The 22,061-nt window shown below is 39.3% G+C and overlaps 1 protein-coding gene across 2 annotated transcripts in view; it reads left to right on the plus strand.

Moving 5' to 3' along the window:
- Positions 1 to 570: 570 nt before the first annotated feature.
- Positions 571 to 22,061, plus strand: part of LOC130920074 (ectonucleoside triphosphate diphosphohydrolase 4-like) — a 28,771-nt gene continuing 7,280 nt past the window's right edge. Inside the window, exons 1-12 of one of the 2 annotated variants that reach the window (XM_057842934.1) lie at positions 571 to 738; positions 3,465 to 3,548; positions 3,680 to 3,847; positions 8,717 to 8,922; positions 9,007 to 9,157; positions 9,294 to 9,397; positions 15,152 to 15,211; positions 15,287 to 15,435; positions 15,525 to 15,688; positions 15,764 to 15,968; positions 19,435 to 19,554; positions 19,634 to 19,719. In XM_057842934.1, coding sequence (XP_057698917.1) covers positions 3,541 to 3,548; positions 3,680 to 3,847; positions 8,717 to 8,922; positions 9,007 to 9,157; positions 9,294 to 9,397; positions 15,152 to 15,211; positions 15,287 to 15,435; positions 15,525 to 15,688; positions 15,764 to 15,968; positions 19,435 to 19,554; positions 19,634 to 19,719 — 1,421 coding nt within the window. In that variant the 5' untranslated portion in view covers positions 571 to 738; positions 3,465 to 3,540. Of the gene's footprint in view, positions 739 to 3,464; positions 3,549 to 3,679; positions 3,848 to 5,827; positions 6,650 to 6,762; positions 6,932 to 8,716; positions 8,923 to 9,006; positions 9,158 to 9,293; positions 9,398 to 15,151; positions 15,212 to 15,286; positions 15,436 to 15,524; positions 15,689 to 15,763; positions 15,969 to 19,434; positions 19,555 to 19,633; positions 19,720 to 22,061 lie in introns of those variants that run through there. The other variant, XM_057842935.1, reaches the window with a different exon arrangement.

Genomic DNA, 22,061 nt, shown 5'->3' on the forward strand with positions numbered 1-22,061 from the left:
TGTAGCCGAAGTATTCCCATATCAGCGATTTCATTATTTCGATGGGGGAAAATTTTTTGACCAATTTTCAAACAGTTAGATTTTTCATATACGTCAGAAATGCAGTAAATTAACGATCCTCGACAATATATACAGTAAGTCCAACCTGAATGATAGCCACAATAATACGGTTTGTTATGAACCAAATCCTCTTAAAATCCGTCAAAATTTCGCCAAATTAAGAGGAAATCACTTGCCTTAGGATAGCTACAAAACAGTCTCTTCTGCTTTAAGATGGCTGCTGGTTAGTTTGGTTAATTAGCTAATTGGGAACCCAGAAATAGCTAGCAGGTGAGTAGATGTAATGACAGAAAATTACTGTGTAGTGAGGTGTCATTTTGGGTGGACGTAAAAGCAAAGTGCTGTAGATAATTGTTATTTCACATCAAGAGGGTGAAATGATTAATTCTTGATTAAAAATATCAAACATACAAGATAAAATGGAGAGTTGCGTCTCGATAAAACGTGGATTTTAGACAGTAAAGTTTTCCTACGGCACTTGAATGCAGCGCTCAAACGTGGCCACGTACTGCGTGACGTAATACTTTGTGCCGACCGGAAGTAGCACGCTTGGAGATTCGTCTCCTTCGTTTCAAACGGTTATTATACGATTATAATCTATTAATACATTTTGAGATCAATATTTCTTTAGACGGAACAAGAGAGAATTATATCATCACGGCCGGGGATCTACTTACGGTAAGTTTATATATCGTAACACAACATAACATATGGATTGGTTTGAGAATTAAAGGACGGATAGCGCAGCTAGAGCATCGTATTATGCATGTTTTATCAATCCAAAATAGAAAAGATACGTCAATAATGTCAACTGTGAAGATATATTGTTATTATGATTTTTATACCGTGTTGAACAATCAAGGAGCTGCTGTCGAGTCCATTGGTTAAATCATTAATATGGAATTTAATCATTCCCTTAGTGGCCCGGAGAATGTAATATGACTATGTCGAAATTAACTTTTGTTTCAATAATAGCGTAAGGGAAAGTTGGAAATAATTACGTGATTACTCTGACTAATTAAATACTGATTAACGTCTGTCACTAACTAACAATGATGGGAAAGTCAAAGTTCATTTCGCAAATTTTGAAATGAACTAGTTCAGTTCATAGTTTATGTCCAGGTGCATCTGTAATTTCTCAAAAACATGAGGAAACATCTAGGATTTCTATACTTTTTTTTATGTGGAATCAAAACAAAAACAGGACTATGACCCTGACTATTTAAATCCAACCACAATCAGTGATAGGATCCAGGCAGACGTAGGAAACTATTAAGTATGGACTTCAAAGTGCAATGTTCAATCTGCAGAACATCTAAAGTAGCACATTTTCTGTTTTACTTTTAAGATTATTGCATTAATTCCTGACTTGTTTGACGAAATAAACACAAACTTGAGTCAAAAAGGTATACAGTATTATTATTAATTTAAAGTGTATTAGTAGTAGGGTTGCAGCAATCGACTATTTTAGTAGTCGATTAATTGATGAACTGGCTTGTTCGAGTAATCGAGTAATCAGATAAGGAACATGAAAAAAATATATACTTAAACTGAGCCTTAAACGGTATAAAAAAAAAAACTAAATAAATGAGGATCTAAGTACAACCAAAGAACAATTGGCTAAGTTGCATAATAAAAGTCCGCTAGCCTAAATGCTATGAAATGCTAACGTTTTTTAATTTTATTTTGCAATGCTCTTAACAAACGGTTCAAACACATATTCCCACAAAAAAATTATACCTATAAACCAGTGTTGTTTTTGGCGGCCCTTTTAATTTTCATATTAGTCTAAGTTTTTTGGACAAAAATACTTATTAGTCTTAATCATATTTTAGTCATTTTAAAATGTGTGTGTCTTTGTCTTGTTTTTGTTGACAAAAACTCTAAAACTACTTTTGTCTAGTTTTAGTCGCCGTTTACTCAAAATGTTTTCGTCTCTAAAATTCCAAAGTTTTATTCCAAAAATAAGTATAGCTTTCCAACAATTCGAATGAACATTGACAGGCGAGCACATATCGTAGTGCCCACAAGAACAGCACAAACTTCCTAGTGATAATTTACTCTAAGCAGTAAATCAGAACATTATTTTCACTAGCCTGATGCTAACGCTAGGAGTTACATTTAGTGTGTGATGATCACTCAGCACAGACCTTTAAAGGCTAAAACAACATTGCATATTCCTCTCTTGCCAAGATAAGAAAACAAATCTCACTGTGTTGTGCAAAACAAGCAAGCGTGGAGAGGAGAGGACAATGGTGAGTTAGGGGTGGAGGGGAGCAGCACGTCAAAATTCACACAATCAGACACTGCTACGGCATCGTGAATATGTGACGGAAACTATGGCGCATTTTCGTGTTGTTTTTGTTTCGTCAGACAAAGACTGACATTGTTTTCGTTACGTTTTAGTCTCCCAAGAGACATTTTTAGCTTATCGTCTCGTCATTGTCATGAAAAAAAATATTAAATGTGATGGTTCACTTACTTATTTTTCCCCCTTGTGTCATTTTTTTGCATGCTGTCCTCATTAAAATATGAAAACCTATACATTTTTGGGTGGTTTTAGTTAAAGCAGACACTGTTTTTTAATCTGTGTGATTTTGACAAAGATCACCTCACATTTGATGGTGATTTTATGCAAAAATGTGAGAAATTACAAAAGTTTCAGATACGTTTTCATACCACTGTATCTATATCTGTGTCAGTGTGAATATGTGACGGAAACTGGCGCATTTTCGTGTCGTTCTCGTGTCGTCAGACAAAAACTGGCATTGTTTTCGTTGTTTTAGTCTCCCAGGATACATTTTTAGCTTCTTATCGTCTCGTCATTTTCATGAAAAAAAATATTAAATGTGATGGTTCACTTACTTATTTTTCCCCCTTCTGTCATTTTTTTTGCATGCTGACCTCATTAAAATATGAAAACCTATACATTTTTGGGTGGTTTTAGTTAAAGCACTGTTTTTTAATCTGTGTGATTTTGACAAAGATCCGCTCACATTTGATGGTGATTTTATGCAGAAATGTGAGAAATTACAAAAGTTTCAGATACTTTTTCATACCACTGTATCTATAGAAAAGCGCTGTATAAGTATACCATAACCATATAGTGTATCTGTGTCAGTGTCCAAGGCCATTGGCAATGCTACTACTTTTTCCTCCAATGAGTAAAAAGTCCAAAAGTGTGCTTGGCCAAGGCTAGTGACAATTCTTGGGTGTTATTATTGGCAGATACTCAATTAAGCTTGTTTACATTGTGTTCAGGCACATTTTCGTCATGCAGTCTAATTATACTTAAATGAAAATTCAGCATTTGTGACTCGTTATCACATAAAATGTGTGATTGAGTCTATAATAAAACCATGGATCATTCTTACGTTCTGTGTCTTAAAATTTTTGTAACCCAGGTCAGAGTTGTGTGCAGGAGTCTCAGTGACAATGAGGTGACGACCGATTGTATCAACAAGCCCGTATGGTGGACATATGGCACGGTAATGTACCTTTATCACATGTCCTTAAAAGCTTTGGTGTTGACAATATCACAGTGGTGTCACATACTTGCGGGTAACAAAACCTATAGTTTTTTTTCACTAATTTCACTAAGTGTCATTCGTTTGTCCAGGATCACGTTATGGTTCCTGCCGGCGTCCTGGTACTGCGGTGTGGCCCCCAGGCAGAAGCTGCTGCTACTGCTGCTGCTCCTGCTGGGCACCTCGGTCCTGCTGCTCATGGCCACCAACCAGAGGCTTCTTTGGGGCACCCAAAGACCTCGTGGGACTCGCTTCAGCAAGTGAGTGGGCACCGAAGCAAGGCCGGCCCTCCGATACCTGCCTCAGCAAACCCTACAGCTTGTAGTGACGTGTCAGTCACAAATTTAATGGCTCTTAAAGTTGGCTCTTTAAAATGTACAACAGCAGCTGGCTGTTGATGAACTTTGCACAACAGCTGGCAATAATACAGCATGTGCAGATAAGAATAGACAGCTGGATAAGCAGAAAGGTCTGCATGAGAAAAACCCGCACAGGTCAGTAAAAATGGCAAAATAAAGGCACATATTTTAAGCTGATAGGACAAAAGTGTCACATGCAGCAGACGTGGGTAGAGTAGCCCAGAATTTTACACAGGTAAGAGTAGCGTTACTCCAAAATGTCTTGTTAAGATTGCACTTTCAAAAGAGCATTAAAAGTAAATACAAAATAAAATTCCAGAGTGTATCTTCAAACTATAGTATATCGAATTGCGTAATTTAAAAATAAATTAAGAATAGCTTAGCTAGTTTAAGTGCTATAAAATATTAACGTTTTTTTTTTAACAATGCTTTTAACAAATCGTTAAAACACAGTCCCACAAAACAATGGCTAAATACACCGATAAACTAATTTACGAATGCTTAAAAAACATATTAGCTCAAACAAAAACTTACCTTATGTTGGTCTTAACAGGGAGCAGCTGGATTCAGCCATGTTAAATGAGTTATGTCAAATTCAATGTTGCCACTAGAGGGCAGTGTATCCACCCAAATAAATAAAACTAAATTCAAACACTTTCAAAACAAACTATTACAATGCCACTCTAATTAAACGAATACTCGAAACAACAAAATTAAACGAATACTCGAAACAACAAAATTTTATGCAAAGCTTTTTTCTAATCGAATTACTCGAGTTAATCGATTAATCGTTGGAGCACTAGAACTGTTACTATTATACTGTACTATAACCTATCAGACCAAAAAAATGCACAAAATCATCAAATCCCGACTAGAAAAATCTACAGAGATGAAACATCAGCCCTCCAAACAGCATGAGTGCCCTCTAGTGGAGAAAACATTTCCTAGCATAAAATTAAAATAATCATATACCTGTTTTTCCGTGGTCTATTGGTGCTTAATAAAGAACGGGAGAAGAGTTGAAATCCACGCTTTCAAGTAATGTTGACGGCAGTGCGCTTTGTGAAATAGCTATTTTTTTTACTATGCTTTAAAGACGCCACGTGATTAAATAGGCCAACGTGATCATAGGACTACCAACTGCAAGCTTGGGTGTGGTCATGTGACTATTGTTACGTCATATTGGTATAATGAAGTCATGTTTCATTATTCGTTATTTATAGACTTCACCATCAGTTGGCAAGAGAGCTTTTACAAACATTGCACCACGCCTTCCCGTTAGGGGCCAACCCAGGCAGAGCATTTGGCTTTCACTGTGATAATCAAACACACGCTGCGTTCAAACGCCAGATTTAGGTGGAAAATGGACTAAAGTTTTACTGCATACAAGAAGGTAGGAGTGTCTCAAGAGTGATTTGGTCGAGGATTCAAGGTAATTATTATATAAAATAGCCCCATGCATGCACTTTAAAACGTTGTGAAAATTTAGCATAACTTTAGACCGAAATTTTTTACGTAAAATGAATGATAACTGCCTGTTTTTTTTTTTTGCTTTTAACCAAGAATCTAGACTGTTGTATGTTCATATCTCTAGAAATTCAGGGATGTATGCATCTATTTACAAGAATTTTCAACTTAAGCTCTGTTGTGTAAACCACGTTGGATTTACACAATAGCTCAATTAATTTTAACTCAAAATATTTACATAAAATGAATGATAACTGCCCGTTTTTTTTTTTTTTTTTTTTTTTTTTTTGCTTTTAACCAAGAATCTAGACTGTTCTATGTTCATATCTATCAAAATTGCGGGATGTACGCATTTATTTACATTTTTTTTTTTTTTAAAAGTTCTTTGTTTTGCGGTTGTCGCCATGTTGTATCCATACATAAGTAGCGTAAGTTTACATTCAAATGATCTGGTAATTTTCAGCCAACTGTCCGTTTTTTGGCAAAAAAGTAGTAATCTAGACATTTCTGTGTTCATACAAAAAAAAAAAAAAAAATCCCCTTTTACGTGTTTTATTTTAACATTTAAATTGTAACATTTCAATCTAAAAACGACGTCGGCAAGATAGCCGGCAAGACGGGCCTACATGCTGAGGCAATAGTAACATCAGAATTCAACCTCAAATTTTGCTTTTGTTGAGTAAAATTAAGATAATTCTGCATGCTTTCCTCCGGTATTAAGTTTGTGATGTGAAAATTTAGTTATTTATTAGCTGTTGAAAGCTTGCCTTAAATTTAAAAAAAAAGTGAAGTTGATAAACTTATATGATGTGTTAAGCATTGCTATTGATCCTGAAAATATAGGTGGTTATCTTATTTCTGCATTTGGTGAATTTTGTGCATCTAGCGTAAAATTTGAGAATTTTATAGCCATTTTAACTTACTGGTAAGTTCTTGTATAGAAAACGAATTAATTTGGATTTCATTAGGGAACGACTTTGATTTTTTTGATGCCGCTGCTCATGTAGACTCATATATGCCTAAGGGAGGTGCCTGTTTTGGTTTTAGGTCGCTAGTGGGTTTGGTTTTGAAAATATTTGAATTTTAAGTTTTTGACAGTAGGCCCCCTACGGATCGGCTCCGTGTCCCGTCAACTGATAGTGAAGTCTATGGATTACTGTTGCGATGTCTCATTGGTGAAACTGGTGCCACTATAGACCCTACCCACGTGACGTCACAACTCCCCTCTCCTGAATGGTACCGCCCACTTGTCCGTCAAAACATAGTGTTAACCTGTTACGGCTACGTACATTTCTCCTATTTACGGCGTGTTTTTCTGCTCCTTAACATTAATAATCAAAATGGTGAAGGCGTGTGTGGCTGTTGGTTGCACTAACAGAGAAGATGGAAGGAGAGACTTGAAGTTTTACTGTATTCCGAGGGATCCAAAGAGGAGAGCGAAATGGACGGCTGCAATTCGACGTGAAAACTGGACACCAAAAAATCACCACAGACTATGTAGTAGTCATTTTATATCCGGTAAGATGCATTTAATATATATTTAGAGGGTTTTGGCCTGACAACCACAATTAAGATCATTGCTAGGCTAATCGCCGACAACATACGACATAGTACAACATAGTTTCAAATTCAAGATGTTTGTGACTTCCCTTTCTTCCACCATCGTTATTTTTTGAATAATATTTAGCTGGTACCAAGTGAAAGAAACTGGCCTCGTCTACGGGGCTGACAAATAACCACAATTAAGATCATTGCGAGGCTAATCGCCGACAACATACGACGTAGTACGACATAGTTTCAAATTCAAGATGTTTGTGACTTCCCTTTCTTCCACCATCGTTATTTTTTGAATAATATTTAGCTGGTACCAAGTGAAAGAAACTGGCCTCGTCTACGGGGCTGACAAATAACCACAATTAAGATCATTGCGAGGCTAATCGCCGACAACATACGACGTAGTACGACATAGTTTCAAATTCAAGATGTTTGTGACTTCCCTTTCTTCCACCATCGTTATTTTTTGAATAATATTTAGCTGGTACCAAGTGAAAGAAACTGGCCTCGTCTACGGGGCTGACAAATAACCACAATTAAGATCATTGCTAGGCTAATCGCCGACAACATACACGTATGTATGTAGTGAGAGTGCTATCGCTAAACCATATAAACATTAAAAGCCTTAACTCCATTGACAAATGACATGAAATACATTAGACTTGACTGTGGATGTTAGCAAGAACAAAAAATTTTGAATTGAAAATTTCGTAACTCACCTTTCCAAGCACAAGATAGATTCCTGCCGAATTTTCGTGGACGAGGACCTGTTTCACCCAACCAGCAATGAAGTATTTATAAGCCTCCAAGCTCTTAAAGTTTTTCAAACTTTCGTGAGAATAGGCTGATTTTGTGTGGACAAGATAGTTGTACAGTTCAGGGTAGCTAGCAGATGTCAGGCAGACAGGGCGAAGACAGTGGGTCGAAAAACATCGATTTGGGCATCAAATATGGATCTGGCGACTGTATAGAACGAAGCTTTTCCTCATAACGCCTTATATGCAACAGATCCAGTGAGTTTGCGGCATCAGAAAGCACCGGGTCTTCCATGAAATGCATTTTAAATTCCGCCATCAATTGAAAACAATGCTAATACAGAGTCAAAATGACGGACAAGTGGGCGGAACCATACAGCGAGCACGTGGTTTTGTGACGTAGGTGGGTAGGGTCTATAGGCATCTCTAGCAAAAATCAGGTAAAATCGAATATGTTCGATAAAGAGGACTCAACTCTATTGTAGTTCCAAATAGCGGAGTAAGAGTAGCGTTTCCTCTGCACAAATCTATTCAAGTAAAAGTAAAAAGTATGGTGTGGTAAAACTACTCCTAGAAGTACATTTATTCTCAAAAAGTTATTCAAGTAAATATCACTAATCTAATGCAACTTTTACAAAGGTTAGCAACTTAATATTCAATAGGTTTTTCAATGTATAAACGTGAGTTTGCTTTTTTTTTTTTCTTGGTGCAGTTATGACCATATTTCCCTAATGATAAGTAACATCTTTTTGATAGCTTAGCTGGGCCTGCGACTTACTCTCAGCTATGACTTATACAGTACTGTATATGTTTTTTTCAAACTGAGAGTTGTGAGAAGGGCATTTGCCAGTGTTCATCTAAAAAACAAACTCTTCCACTTGGTTCAGGCAACTCTTTGTCCTTGATGTAAGTGAACACATTTAACACAAGTTATCAGGACTACAGGTGTTTTTCATCAGATGGTTCCCAGTAATGTCGGTTGGGTTGTCTCCAGGTACCTCTCCAGTGCCGAGTCCATGGAGGCCACAGATGTGCGGGACGCAGGCCTCAATTACGGTGTAGTGGTGGACTGCGGCAGCAGCGGTTCTCGTGTTTTTGTGTACTACTGGCCCCCCCACAACGGAAACCCACACACGCTACTCGACATTCGGCAGATGAGAGACTTCGACCGGCAGCCTGTCGTCAAGAAGATTAAACCGGGTCAGGAGATGTTGGTTTATTTTTCAATGCACCCAAAGCTGCAAAAAAGCCATAACTAGAAAGATTGGATGTTTGCAATTTTAGGTATCTCCACGCTAGCGATGTCTCCCAAGAGCGCCAGTGATTATTTGCATCCTTTGCTTAGCTTCGCTGCCTCTCACGTGCCACAGAAGAAACACAAGGAGACGCCACTTTATATTCTCTGTACCGCTGGCATGAGGCTGCTGCCGGACAGGTAACTCGTGGCCTTACTACCATAATAAGTTACCAATTGAGGATTATTTGGCCTTGAGAGAAGTTATTGTTGTAGGACTCAGATAGCCCTTTTATAATCAGAGAGCACTAAATGTTTTGAATTCGTTTCCGTGCAGCCAGCAAGCGGCCATTTTGGATGACCTGGTGAGCGACATTCCGCTGGACTTTGACTTCCTGTTTTCCCGCTCTCACGCTGAGGTCATCTCCGGAAAGCAGGAAGGTGAGCTGGCATTTTCTCCCTTCAATGAGACGATTACAGTCAAAATAAATTCACCAGTTGGACAATTATTTTATTTATTTTTCTTACCATGTTATCTGGACTTTTAATTGCTCTTTTTTTCGTAGTCGGGCAGGCAGACTTTCGACATTCCGATCCTCTGAGACATTGCCTGATCGGCCCAATTTCCGATTACGTGATCAGTTCTGGACATCCCAACTTTAACCATTTAACACCAAATGCTTCGGTGCTGACACATTTATGCATATCATCTTTGAAGCCTCGTCACGCTATAATTACGTCACCCACGTGCCGCTGGTTGGTCTCATTTGCAAGTGCGGAAATTGACGTCCATGTCTGTTTTTAGTTGAAGTCAATCGATCAAGTAAAACGGGACATAATGTAATTTTACTTTTATAGTTTTATTGCCCTCATATATAAGCATTAAAATGCTGCATGGACCATGTGTTTATGTCCATATTTCCATCATTTCTTGTCCTTTTTAAAACCGAAAGCACCACAACAGACTACATATCCCAAAAGCCAGTGAGGGTCACAAAAGAAGGCCGTCATCCGAAAACTGAATACTTTGTTGAGCGAGGCGCCAACCAAGGAGAGAGAGGCGAAGTACGAGCAACGGCTGGTTGGATTGAGCGAGCGACTTTAAAACGTGCAGAATGAATCCAAAACTAAGTTTAGCGCAAGCTAATGCATTGTTTCATTAACTCGAGGAAGAGGATGGGCAAGATTTGTCGTTGTTTTCTTCGGATGAGTCGGCGTGTGAAGTGACAGGAGTGCGCAAATGGCGGAGGAGTGGGCTGTGTGACATTGCTCTGTGTCCTGTTCCAGGGGAAACTGAGTGGCATGCATGCAAAAAAATAATTTAACTAGTTTATTGACAATATTTTTGAAAATACTTTTTCTAATGTTATATTTCATTTTTTTTCCCCACTATCAATCTTTTCAATTTGTATATGGCGGAAAACCCTCAGGTGACAGGAAGTTCTGCTCTGAGACCCCCAATTTGGCCAACTTTCAAAATTGTCCAATATGCATGTGTGATACATCATTGGAAACCTTAAAATCTCAATTTTCTGGGGGAAGAAAATTTTTGAACAGGAGGGCATTAAAAAAAAAATAATAATAATAATAATTTAAACAGCGAAACCCTATCTGGAGGTGAGAGCACGAAAGAGCAGAATTAAAGACACCACGGCTTTGACGAGATATTATCGCGTACTTACCTTGTTTCGATCCAAAAACTCCATGTAGTATGTGTCACTGAGTGTCAAGACACAGCTGGATTTTGGGGTGGATTTTATGGGTGAAACATGGTAATATAACAAGGGCTGCGATGCAGAAATCACAGACATCAAGGAGTGGTTGAAATGTTCTTTTTCATACAGTATATTTACCCTTTTAAACATATATATATATTTTTTTTAACAATTTTTCTTTGTTTGGCTCGATATCGGAGAAAATTCGACAGTAACAAAAAAAAATACAATTAAGCGATAGTTATGAGGTAGATATTTGTGACTTTTTTTACAGAGACCTTTTTGTCATTGTGACAATTTGTTTAAAACTTAAAATATTTATACGTGGGGAGAACAAGTATTTCATACACTGCCAATGGGAAAACCCATTGGCAGTGTATCAAATACTTGTTCTCCCCACTGTATGTAATAATATATATAATTTTGTTAAGTCTCTTTTTTTTTAAACGAAATATTAGACATCAATTAATGATTCTAATGCTAAAAATGACAGACATTTTGAAGAATAAATATAATTAATTACCTTGGTTTTATGGCTGGGTTGAAACAAAAGCGGTTGCGCGACGTCTGTAACCAGGTAAAACAGGGTAAAACGGACTAATTAATAATAGTTCGGGGGCTTAATGCGCCATAAAACTGCTATGGCAGCATATAGACATATTGTTCTATCAAACACAACAGTCGTTTTGGCTTAAAATACAGCACTTCATTTTACAGAGGAGTGCACGAGCAGAAACTGCTTTTTCAGTCTCGTCAGTGTTTTCCGCCATATAGATATGTGTGTTCGAGAAGCTTGATTGTATGTACACTGCTGGCCAAAAGTATTAGCACCCCTGCATTTCTGTCAGATAATGCTCAATTTCTCCCAGAAAATGATTGCAATTAGAAATGCTTTGGTAGTAATATCTTCATTTATTTTGCTTGCAATGAAAAAACACAAAAGAAAAATCATTATCATTTTACACAAAACTCCAAAAATGGGCCGGATAAAAGTATTGGCACCCTTTGAAAAATCATGTGATGCTTTTCTAATTTGTGTAATTAGCAGCACCTGTTACTTACCTGTGGCACATAACAGGTGGTAGCAATAACTAAATCACACTTGTAGTCAGTTAAAATGGATTAAAGTTGACTCAACTTCTATCCTGTGTCCTTGTGTGTACTACATTGAGCATGGGGAAAAGAAAGAAGACCAAAGAACTGTCTGAGGACTTGAGAAGCAAAATTGTGAGGAAGCATGGGCAATCTCAAGGCTACAAGTCCATCTCCAAAGACCTGAGGGTCATCAATAAGTGTAACGCCCATGGCACTGCGGCTAACCTCCCTAGATGTGGACGGGGGGAAAAAATTGGCGAGAGATTTCAACGAAAGATTGTGCGGATGGTGGATAAAGAACCTCGACTAACATCCAAATAAGTTGAAGCTGTCCTGCAGTCCGAGGTTACGACAGGGTCAACCTGTGCTATCTGTCGGCGTCTGAATGATAAGGGACTCTATGGTAGAATACCCAGGAAGGTCCCACTTCTGATCCAGAGATATAAAAAAAGCCAGGCTGGAGTTTGCCAAAACGTACCTGAGAAAGCCAAAAACGTTTTGGAAGAATGTTCTCTGGTCAGATGAGACAAGAGTAGAGCTTTTTGGGAAAAGGCATCAAAATAGGGTTTACAGGAAAAAATAAGGTCTTTAAAGAAAAGAGCACGGTCCCCACAGTCAAACATGCCGGAGGTTCCCTGATGTTTTGGGGTTGCTTTGCTGCCTCTGGCACTGGAAGCTTGACCATGTGCATGGCATGATGAAGTCTGAATACTACCAACCAATTTTGCAGCATAATTTAGGGCCCAGTGTGAGAAAGCTGGGTCTCCCTCAGAGGTCATGGGTTTTCCAGAAGGACAACGACCCAAAACACACTTCAAAAAGCACTAGAAAATGGGTTGAGAGAAAGCACTGGGCACCTTTAAAGTGGCCAGCAATGAGTCGAGACCTGAATCCCATAGAACACCTTTGGAGAGATCTGAAAATAGCAGTTTGGAGAAGGCATCCTTCAAATCTCAGAGACCTGGAGCAGTTGGTCAAAGAAGAATGGTCTAAAATTCCACCAGAGCATTGTAAAAAAAACTCATTGATAGATACCGGAAGTGGTTGTTTGCTGTTATTTTGTCTAAAGGTTGTGCTACCAAGTATTAGACTGACTATACCAATGCTTTTGTCCGGCCCATTTTTGGAATTTTGTGTAAAATGATAATGATTTAAGTTTCTGTCCATTCTCTTTTGTGTTTTTTCATTGCAAGCAAAATAAATGAAGATACAACTACCAAAGCGTTTGTAATTGCTATCATTTTCTGGGAGAAATTGAGCATTAGCTGACAGAATTTTAGAGGTGCCAATACTTTTGGCCAGCAGTGTAACCTGTTTTGACCATAGTATGTCAAAAGGAAAAAAACGCCTATGACCATACATGCTGTTTCCGTTGAATCACCAATATAAAAACCATTCAGTCTCATTTTTTTCTGTGTAATGTTTATCCTAACAAGTTTAATAAAAATTATCAAGCTTCAAAACATTTTGTTGCGCATGTTTGGCTGTCAGTGGGACATCAATATTACAAATTTTAACCCCCCAAAAATTGGGATTTTCTTGTCTCTTTGGGTTCAAAATGTTGATTATACAGTGCCTTGCAAAAGTATTTGGCCCCCTTGAATCTTGCAACCTTTCGCCACATTTCAGGCTTCAAACATAAAGATATGAAATTTAATTTTTTTGTCAAGAATCAACAACAAGTGGGACACAATCGTCAAGTGGAACAACATTTATTGGATAATTTAAACTTTTTTAACAAATAAAAAACTGAAAAGTGGGGCGTGCAATATTATTCGGCCCCTTTACTTTCAGTGCAGCAAACTCACTCCAGAAGTTCAGTGAGGATCTCTGAATGATCCAATGTTGTCCTAAATGACCGATGATGATAAATAGAATCCACCTGTGTTTAATCAAGTCTCCGTATAAATGCACCTGCTCTGTGATAGTCTCAGGGTTCTGTTTAAAGTGCAGAGAGCATTATGAAAACCAAGGAACACACCAGACAGGTCCGAGATACTGTTGTGGAGAAGTTTAAAGCCGGATTTGGATACAAAAAGATTTCCCAAGCTTTAAACATCTCAAGGAGCACTGTGCAAGCCATCATATTGAAATGGAAGGAGCATCAGACCACTGCAAATGTACCAAGACCCGGCCGTCCTTCCAAACTTTCTTCTCAAACAAGGAGAAAACTGATCAGAGATGCAGCCAAGAGGCCCATGATCACTCTGGATGAACTGCAGAGATCTACAGCTGAGGTGGGAGAGTCTGTCCATAGGACAATAATCAGTCGTACACTGCACAAATCTGGCCTTTATGGAAGAGTGGCAAGAAGAAAGCCATTTCTCAAAGATATCCATAAAAAGTCTCGTTTAAAGTTTGCCACAAGCCACCTGGGAGACACACCAAACATGTGGAAGAAGGTGCTCTGGTCAGATGAAACCAAAATTGAACTTTTTGGCCACAATGCAAAACGATATGTTTGGCGTAAAAGCAACACAGCTCATCACCCTGAACACACCATCCCCACTGTCAAACATGGTGGTGGCAGCATCATGGTTTGGGCCTGCTTTTCTTCAGCAGGGACAGGGAAGATGGTTAAAATTGACGGGAAGATGGATGCAGCCAAATACAGGAACATTCTGGAAGAAAACCTGTTGGTATCTGCACAAGACCTGAGACTGGGACGGAGATATATCTTCCAACAGGACAATGATCCAAAACATAAAGCCAAATCTACAATGGAATGGTTAAAAAATAAACGTATCCAGGTGTTAGAATGACCAAGTCAAAGTCCAGACCTGAATCCAATCGAGAATCTGTGGAAAGAGCTGAAGACTGCTGTTCACAAAGACTCTCCATCCAACCTCACTGAGCTCGAGCTGTTTTGCAAGGAAGAATGGGCAAGAATGTCAGTCTCTCGATGTGCAAAACTGATAGAAACATACCCCAAGCGACTTGCAGCTGTAATTGGAGCAAAAGGTGGCGCTACAAAGTATTAACGCAAGGGGGCCGAATAATATTGCACGCCCCACTTTTCAGTTTTTTATTTGTTAAAAAAGTTTAAATTATCCTGTTAATTTTGTTCCACTTCACGGTTGTGTCCCACTTGTTGTTGATTCATGACAAAAAATTCAAATTTGATATCTTTATGTTTGAAGCCTGAAATGTGGCGAAAGGTTGCAAGGTTCAAGGGGGCCGAATACTTTTGCAAGGCACTGTAATTGGTAAGACAAGAAAACAACAGTTTGGACATGAAGTTTATGGTGTCCTGAAAAAAGTGACCCAACGAGGCAATTTTCAACATTTTTTTCTTTGAAATATACAGGCAACATCAAAGGCATGCAAATTCGGACAAAATTGAGTGAGGTTTTAAGGCTTAATGTGTTTTCATGTTCGTTCAAAGGTGTTTATGCGTGGATCGGCATCAACTTCGTTTTAGGCCGCTTCGACCATGCTGACGAAGGTGAGGGCTGCTGCCATTCTAACACAAGCCACTTAAGGTTTCCAACTAACCTTGTTATCTTTTGGTATGGCACAGATGATGCCACAGTGGAGGTGACCACCAGCTCGCAGCACCAGCGACCAATCAGCCGCCGCCGCACAGTGGGCATCTTGGACATGGGCGGAGCTTCACTGCAGATCGCCTACGAGGTTCCTGGGCCAATCACCTTCAGCTCGCCGCAACAGGTCAGAAGAACGTCTCCGTCACTGTGTCTTACCCTCGTCCAAGTCCAACTTGAAATAAATTGGAACGCTAACAATGTCGCGGTTTTCAGGAGGAAGCGGCCAAGAGCGTCCTGGCCGAGTTCAACCTGGGCTGCGATGTGGAGCATACGCAGCACGTGTACCGCGTCTACGTGACCACCTTCCTTGGATTCGGCGGCAACATGGCCCGACAGCGCTACGACGACCGCCTCGTCAACAGCACCATTTCCGACAAGTACTATGTGACGCCATGGCCTCCGAACGTGTTTTTTGCTGCTCTTAACAGTCTCCTATGCCGTCTACAATCCAGATCCCAGAGCGCTGGGATGGGCTCGAGTGAGGATAAACTCTACTTGGACCCTTGTCTGCCCCTCGCTCTGTCACAGACGGTGGTTAGAGACAACCGCACCTTGTATTTGAGAGGCCAGGGAGACTGGGGCCGCTGCCTGGAGGCCGTCCACCCCTTCCTGGGCCTTCACAATGACACCATGACGGCGGCGGGCGGTGTGTACCAGGTACTAGGGGTGTAAATCGCCAGATTTCATGATGATGCCCCTGCAGATTTCAAAACCAGTTATCTTCCAATTTGTCATGTATTTGTAATAAAATGAGGCAGTCATAATTAATATGGTTTCCGGTCACTGTGATGTGGCCCACAACAAAAATGAGTTTGACATCTACAGTTGTGGTCAAAAGTTTACATACACTCGTGAAGAACATAATGTCATGGCTCTCTTGAGTTTCCAGTTATTTCTACAACTCTGATTTGTCTCCAATAGAGTGATCGGAACGGATACTTCTTTGTCACAAAAAACATTCATGAAGTTTGGTTCTTTTATGACTTTATTATGGGTTAACAGAAAAAGTGATCAAATCTGCTGGGTCAAAAATATACATACATGGATCTGAAAAAGCGAATCATTGACTTGAACAAGTCAGGAAAGTCACTTGGAGCCATTTCAAAGCAGCTGCAGATCCCAAGAGCAACAGTGCAAACAATTGTTTGTAAGTATAAAGTGCATGGCACTGTTTTGTCACTGCCACGATCGGGAAGAAAACGCAAGCTATCACCTGCTACTGAGAGAAAATTGGTCAGGAGGGTGAAGATTCAACCGAGAATCACCAAAAAGCAGACTTGCCAAGAATTAGAAGCTGTTGGGACACAGGTGTCGGTGTCCACAGTCAAGCGTGTTTTGCATCTCCATGGACTGAGAGGCTGCCGTGCAAGAAGGAAGCCCTTGCTCCAAAAGCGGCACCTTAAGGCTCGACTGAAGTTTGCTGCTGATCACATGGACAAAGATAAGACCTTCTGGAGGAAAGTTCTATGGTCAGACGAAACAAAAATCGAGCTGTTTGGCCACAATGCCCAGCAATATGTTTGGAGGAGAAAAGGTGAGGCCTTTAACCCCAAGTACACCATGCCTACCGTCAAGCACGGTGGTGGTAGTATTATGCTGTGGGGCTGTTTTGCTGCCAATGGAACTGGTGCTTTACAGAGAGTAAATGGGATAATGAAGAAGGAGGATTACCTTCAAGATAACCTAACGTCATCACCCCGAAGATTGGGTCTTGGGCGCAGTTGGGTGTTCCAACAGGACAGTGACCCCAAACACACATCAAAAGTGGTAATGAAATGGCTAAATCAGGCTAGAATTAAGGTTTTAGAATGGCCTTCCCAAAGTCCTGACCTAAACCCCATTGAGAACTTGTGGACAAGGCTGAAGAAACAAGTCCATGTCAGAAAGCCATCAAATTTAACTGAACTGCACCAATTCTGTCAAGAGGAGTGGTCAAAGATTCAACCAGAAGCTTGTGGATGGCTACCAAAAGCGCCTAATTGAAGTGAAAATGGCCAAGGGACATGTTACCAAATATTAGCGCTGCTGTATGTATATTTTTGACCCAGCAGATTTGATCAATTTTTTCTGTTCACCCATAATAAAGTCATAAAAGAACCAAACTTCATGAATGTTTTTGTGACAAAGAAGTATCTGTTCCAATCACTCTATCAGAGAAAAATCTGAGTTGTAGAAATAACTGGAAACTCAAGAGAGCCATGACATTATGTTCTTCACAAGTGTATGTAAACTTTTGACCACAACTGTAAATACATCGCAATTTTGACAACTTTGTCACTAAAGAATTTCAGACATTTGAAAGAAAACAAACAAAAAAATCTTTTTAAACTAATCGATCTAGTGCTGCAACGATTAATCGATTAACTCGAGTATTCGATTAGAAAAAAAATTCCGAATTAAAATTTTCTGCTTCGAGTATTCGTTTAATGAAAGTGGCGTTGTAATGGTTTATTTTGAAAGTTTGCATTTAGTTTTATTGATTTGGGTGGATACACTGCCCTCTACTCTGCCTCATTTCACATGATTGAATCCAGCTGCTCCCTGTTAAGACCAACATAAGCAAAGTTTTTGTTTGAGCTAATGTTTTTTTTTAATTTATAAATGTATTCGTAATTTAATTTATATTTAGCCATTTTTTGTGGGAATATGTGTCTTAAGCATTTGTTAAGAGCATTGTAGAAAAAAAAACAAAAAAAACGTTAGCATTTTATAGCATTTAAGCTAGCGGAATTTTGCTATGTAAGTTAGCTAGTTGTTCCTTTGTTGTACATAGATCATCATTTATTTTTTTATACCGGTTGAGGCTCAGCTCAGGTATTTCAATTTTTCATGTTCCTTATCCGATTACTCGATTATTCAAACGAACTAGTTCATCGATTAATCGACTACTAAAATCATAACTGCAGCCCTAAATCGATCAAATCGAAGAATTGTTACACCCTAACCGGGTTCTATGAAAACTTAAGCCTTGACAGGCATTATGCACAATGGCGTACCGCACGCTACACGTTACTTCCGCTCATTAATATTCATGATGTTAGCTACTATTGCTAAGGGGGGACAAGCTCACATTTGTCCCCAACAGTACATGAATGGAAATAGTGTACAAAGGAGTTGTTTACGGAGCTAAACCTACCAATTCTGTCCGAAAATTATGTCCCTGGTGCCAAATTCATTGGTAAAGATGTGGAAGAACATACAAATGTTCAGTTAAAGAGATGGCTTGAGTGTCGAGGGCTGAAAAAGATGGAAAAAACAAACGAGCCGACCTAAGCATAGCCTTAGCTTTTTTATCGACACCTTTTTCTTACGCCACTGACAATGACATTCTCCTGTTTCAACAATCTATCCTTTACCACCATATGCCCTGTCTATCTTATATATTATATCCTCTGGTTGTCTTACATTTCTGACCGTTCTTGGGGGCAATTTACATTGCTATTTTCGTGGAGCGATCGCAAATGCTACTTGTTGACAGCCAACGAACACTTTTATTTTTTTCATGAATAACAAATCTTAATTCTATAATTTATGTACACTTCCCCCTAACTAAAGTTGTTTTTTGACAACAGAAAAGGTGACAATGGCAGTCAGATTCCATTTTAATTCTTTTCAGGACAATCATTGTCAGACAGAAGCAGCACGGCAAAACGCCACGCTAAAAAATAAGCAGAAAATATCAAAATGGCTTACCTCTTTGTCCTCTGAAGGACCATGCCAACCCAACAAGATGTTTACTGCATATGAAATGTCAATGGCTTTGCGTTGCTGGCGTTAAAAGTTGATCCATTCTTCACATTTTTTCCTCATAGTTATTGGTTTCGGGAAACGTATGAAAAAAACATCCTTCAGATGTCGTAATGTCTAGAGTCGTTTCTACAAGTTCCATAGCAGCAGTGCTTGACCGGCATGTTCGTTTTTGAAAGATTACCGGAGAAAACTAGCAGAAATATCATGGTTTGTATGCGAGGGCGCGTCTATGAGGTACCACTTCCGCTTTATCATGCGACGTCACAGTCTAAAAATAGCATTTGTGCGGTAGCGCTATCACAGCATCATTTGTGCTTTCTATATTGCAATGTATGGTGTCAACATGATTTGATATGACGATTTTTGTCTTCAGGCGCCCATCAACTTCAGTAACAGCGAGTTCTACGGCTTTTCCGAGTTTTATTACTGCATGGAGGACGTGCTGCGAATCGGCGGACAGTACGACAGTGACAAATACTCAAAGGCTGCCAAGGTAACGACATTATTTTAGACTTAAGGAATTTTTTTAAAAAAGTGTCTTGATTAATTTTGGGGTGTTTCTGCCTATGTAGGACTTTTGCGCTACCAAGTGGTCGACATTGAAGCAGCGCCTGGACAAGAAGCTTTTCTCCCAGCAAGCTGACATCGACAGACTCAAGTATGTAAAGTACTTCATTTATCACAGGCTGTAGGCCACTCCTGTTCAGAGGTGGGTAGTAACGTGTTACATGTACTCTGTTACATTTACTCGTGTAGCTTTTTGAGAAAAATGTACTTCTAAGAGTAATTATACTAAGCCATACTTTTTACATTTACCGTATTGGCCCGAATGTAAGACGACCCCATCTTTTCCAAGACTCAAGTTTGAAAAAAAGACTTTTTGAACACAAAATTAATTTTTATACAGGAAATAATTACAGTAAATCTGAAACAAATGATTATAACAATATATTTGAGAGAAAAAGCATGTTATTTTGCCTCATACAAATCTTAATATCTGAACATTTAAATATGTAAGCTAAAGTGCAATCACATTCGTAAATGAATGGCTTCTGGTTTTTGAACTGTAAATAAACCGACCTGTTGTGATAAAACAACAAAATTGCAATAACTGCATTAACCATGAAAGTGAAGTCTAACTGTAACTGTAGTCTTGAAATGAATCTGAATAAGGAAAAACATTGCGATAAAATCATGCAAACTGGTTAAACTTGAGAGTAGCTGAGATCTGTCATGACAGAACATCGCTTCAAAGATATCTGGCGCCATCTAGCGTCGTGAATGGGTATAATGTCTAGACCGCGAATATATGACGTCCCCCACTTTTTCAGTTTTATTTCAATGCAAAAAACAGTCTTATATTCGGGCCAATACGGTACTTTAGTGGATTTGTGAAGAAAAAAAACGCTGCTTTTACCCCGCTACTTTGGGCAACACAAGCGTCGTTACATTTTTTCTCTTTATTGTTCATATTAGATTTATTATTTTTTTGCTAGCGATGCTATTGCCAAGAGTAACACGACTAATTTCACCAATGAGACGTCGCAACAATGATCACTTTACTCCATTACACCAATCAGACGCAAGCTTGTCGTTCTATGATCACGCAAGCCTGTTTAAACACGTGGCGTCTTTAAAGCACCGTAGCAAATAATGTATTTGACACAGAGCGCTGGCCTCAACATGAATCGAAAGCAAGGATTTAAAACTCTCTCCCAGTTTTTATTTGGCATCAATTGACCCCGGAAATCCGGAGACATGATCCTTTTAATTTCACAATAGTAATAATGAGGGAACTATTCACTATTCAAACTAGGAACTATTTTCTCCACTAGAGGGCACTCATGCTCAAAGTAGCGGCAAAATTAGCGGAGTAAGAGTAGTGTTTTTTTCTTCACAAATCTACTCAATTAAAAAGTATGGCTCAGTAAAACTACTCTCAGGTGTACATTTTTCTCAAAAAGTTACTCAAATGTAACGCGTTACTACCTACCTGTGCTAGTGATATGGTAAATGGTGTTATACTTATATAGCGCTTTTCCACCTTTAAAGGCGCTCAAACCGCTTTACAATATCTCGCCATCCACCTACTGGTGACACAGCACCAGGAGCAACGTGGGGTTCAGTGTCTTGCTCAAGGACACTTAAGCGAGTTCATCAGGGCGGAGAATTGAACCCACAACCCCTGGGTTGGGGGACAACTACTCTACCACTGAGCCACACCACCCCAGATATACAAAACTGCTACCCAAAAAGATGGGACGCTACATAAATTGTGAATAAAAACTGAATTCACTGTGCAAGTGCAAATTTCTGTATTTTATTCAAAATAGACGAGAGATCAAAAGTTAAAACGGAAAAAATGTTATCAGTTTAAGGAGAAAAATATGTTGATCATGAATTTCATGGTTTAAGTGAATCCCTAAAAAGTTGGGACAGGTGGTAATAAGAGGCTGGAAAAGTCAATTGCACATATAATGAACAGCTAAAAGCCAAATTGCCACTAATTTAAGTCCATTGGCGACATGATTGAATATAAAAATTCCCTCAAGGTTGTGCAGAAAGATAGTGGAGCAACATCAAAAAGGTGTTTCTCAGCGGAAAGTTTGAAGTTATCATCATTTTACTGTCCCCGACTCGGGGACAGTGCCTCTGGATTGGCAGACTGGGGTGGTGGTGCCCCTTTTTTAAGAAGGGGAAACCTGAGGTTGTGTCCCCATTATAGAGGGATCACACTCCTCAGCCTCCCCGGTAGAGTCTATTCAGGGGTGCTGGAGAGGAGGGTTAGTCGGGAAGTCGAATCTCAGATTCATGAGGAGCATTGTGGTTTTCGTCCAAGCCGTGGAACAGTAGACCATCTATACACCCTCGGCAGGGTCCTCGAGGGTGCATGGGAGTTCGCCCAACCGGTCTACATGTGTTTTGTGGATTTGGAGAAGGCGTTCCATTGTGTTCCTCAGGGAGTCCTGTGGGGGGTGCTTTGGGAGTATGGGGTACCAA

The sequence above is a fragment of the Corythoichthys intestinalis genome, chromosome 8, assembly GCF_030265065.1.
Source record: "Corythoichthys intestinalis isolate RoL2023-P3 chromosome 8, ASM3026506v1, whole genome shotgun sequence".
Lineage (NCBI taxonomy): Eukaryota > Metazoa > Chordata > Actinopteri > Syngnathiformes > Syngnathidae > Corythoichthys > Corythoichthys intestinalis.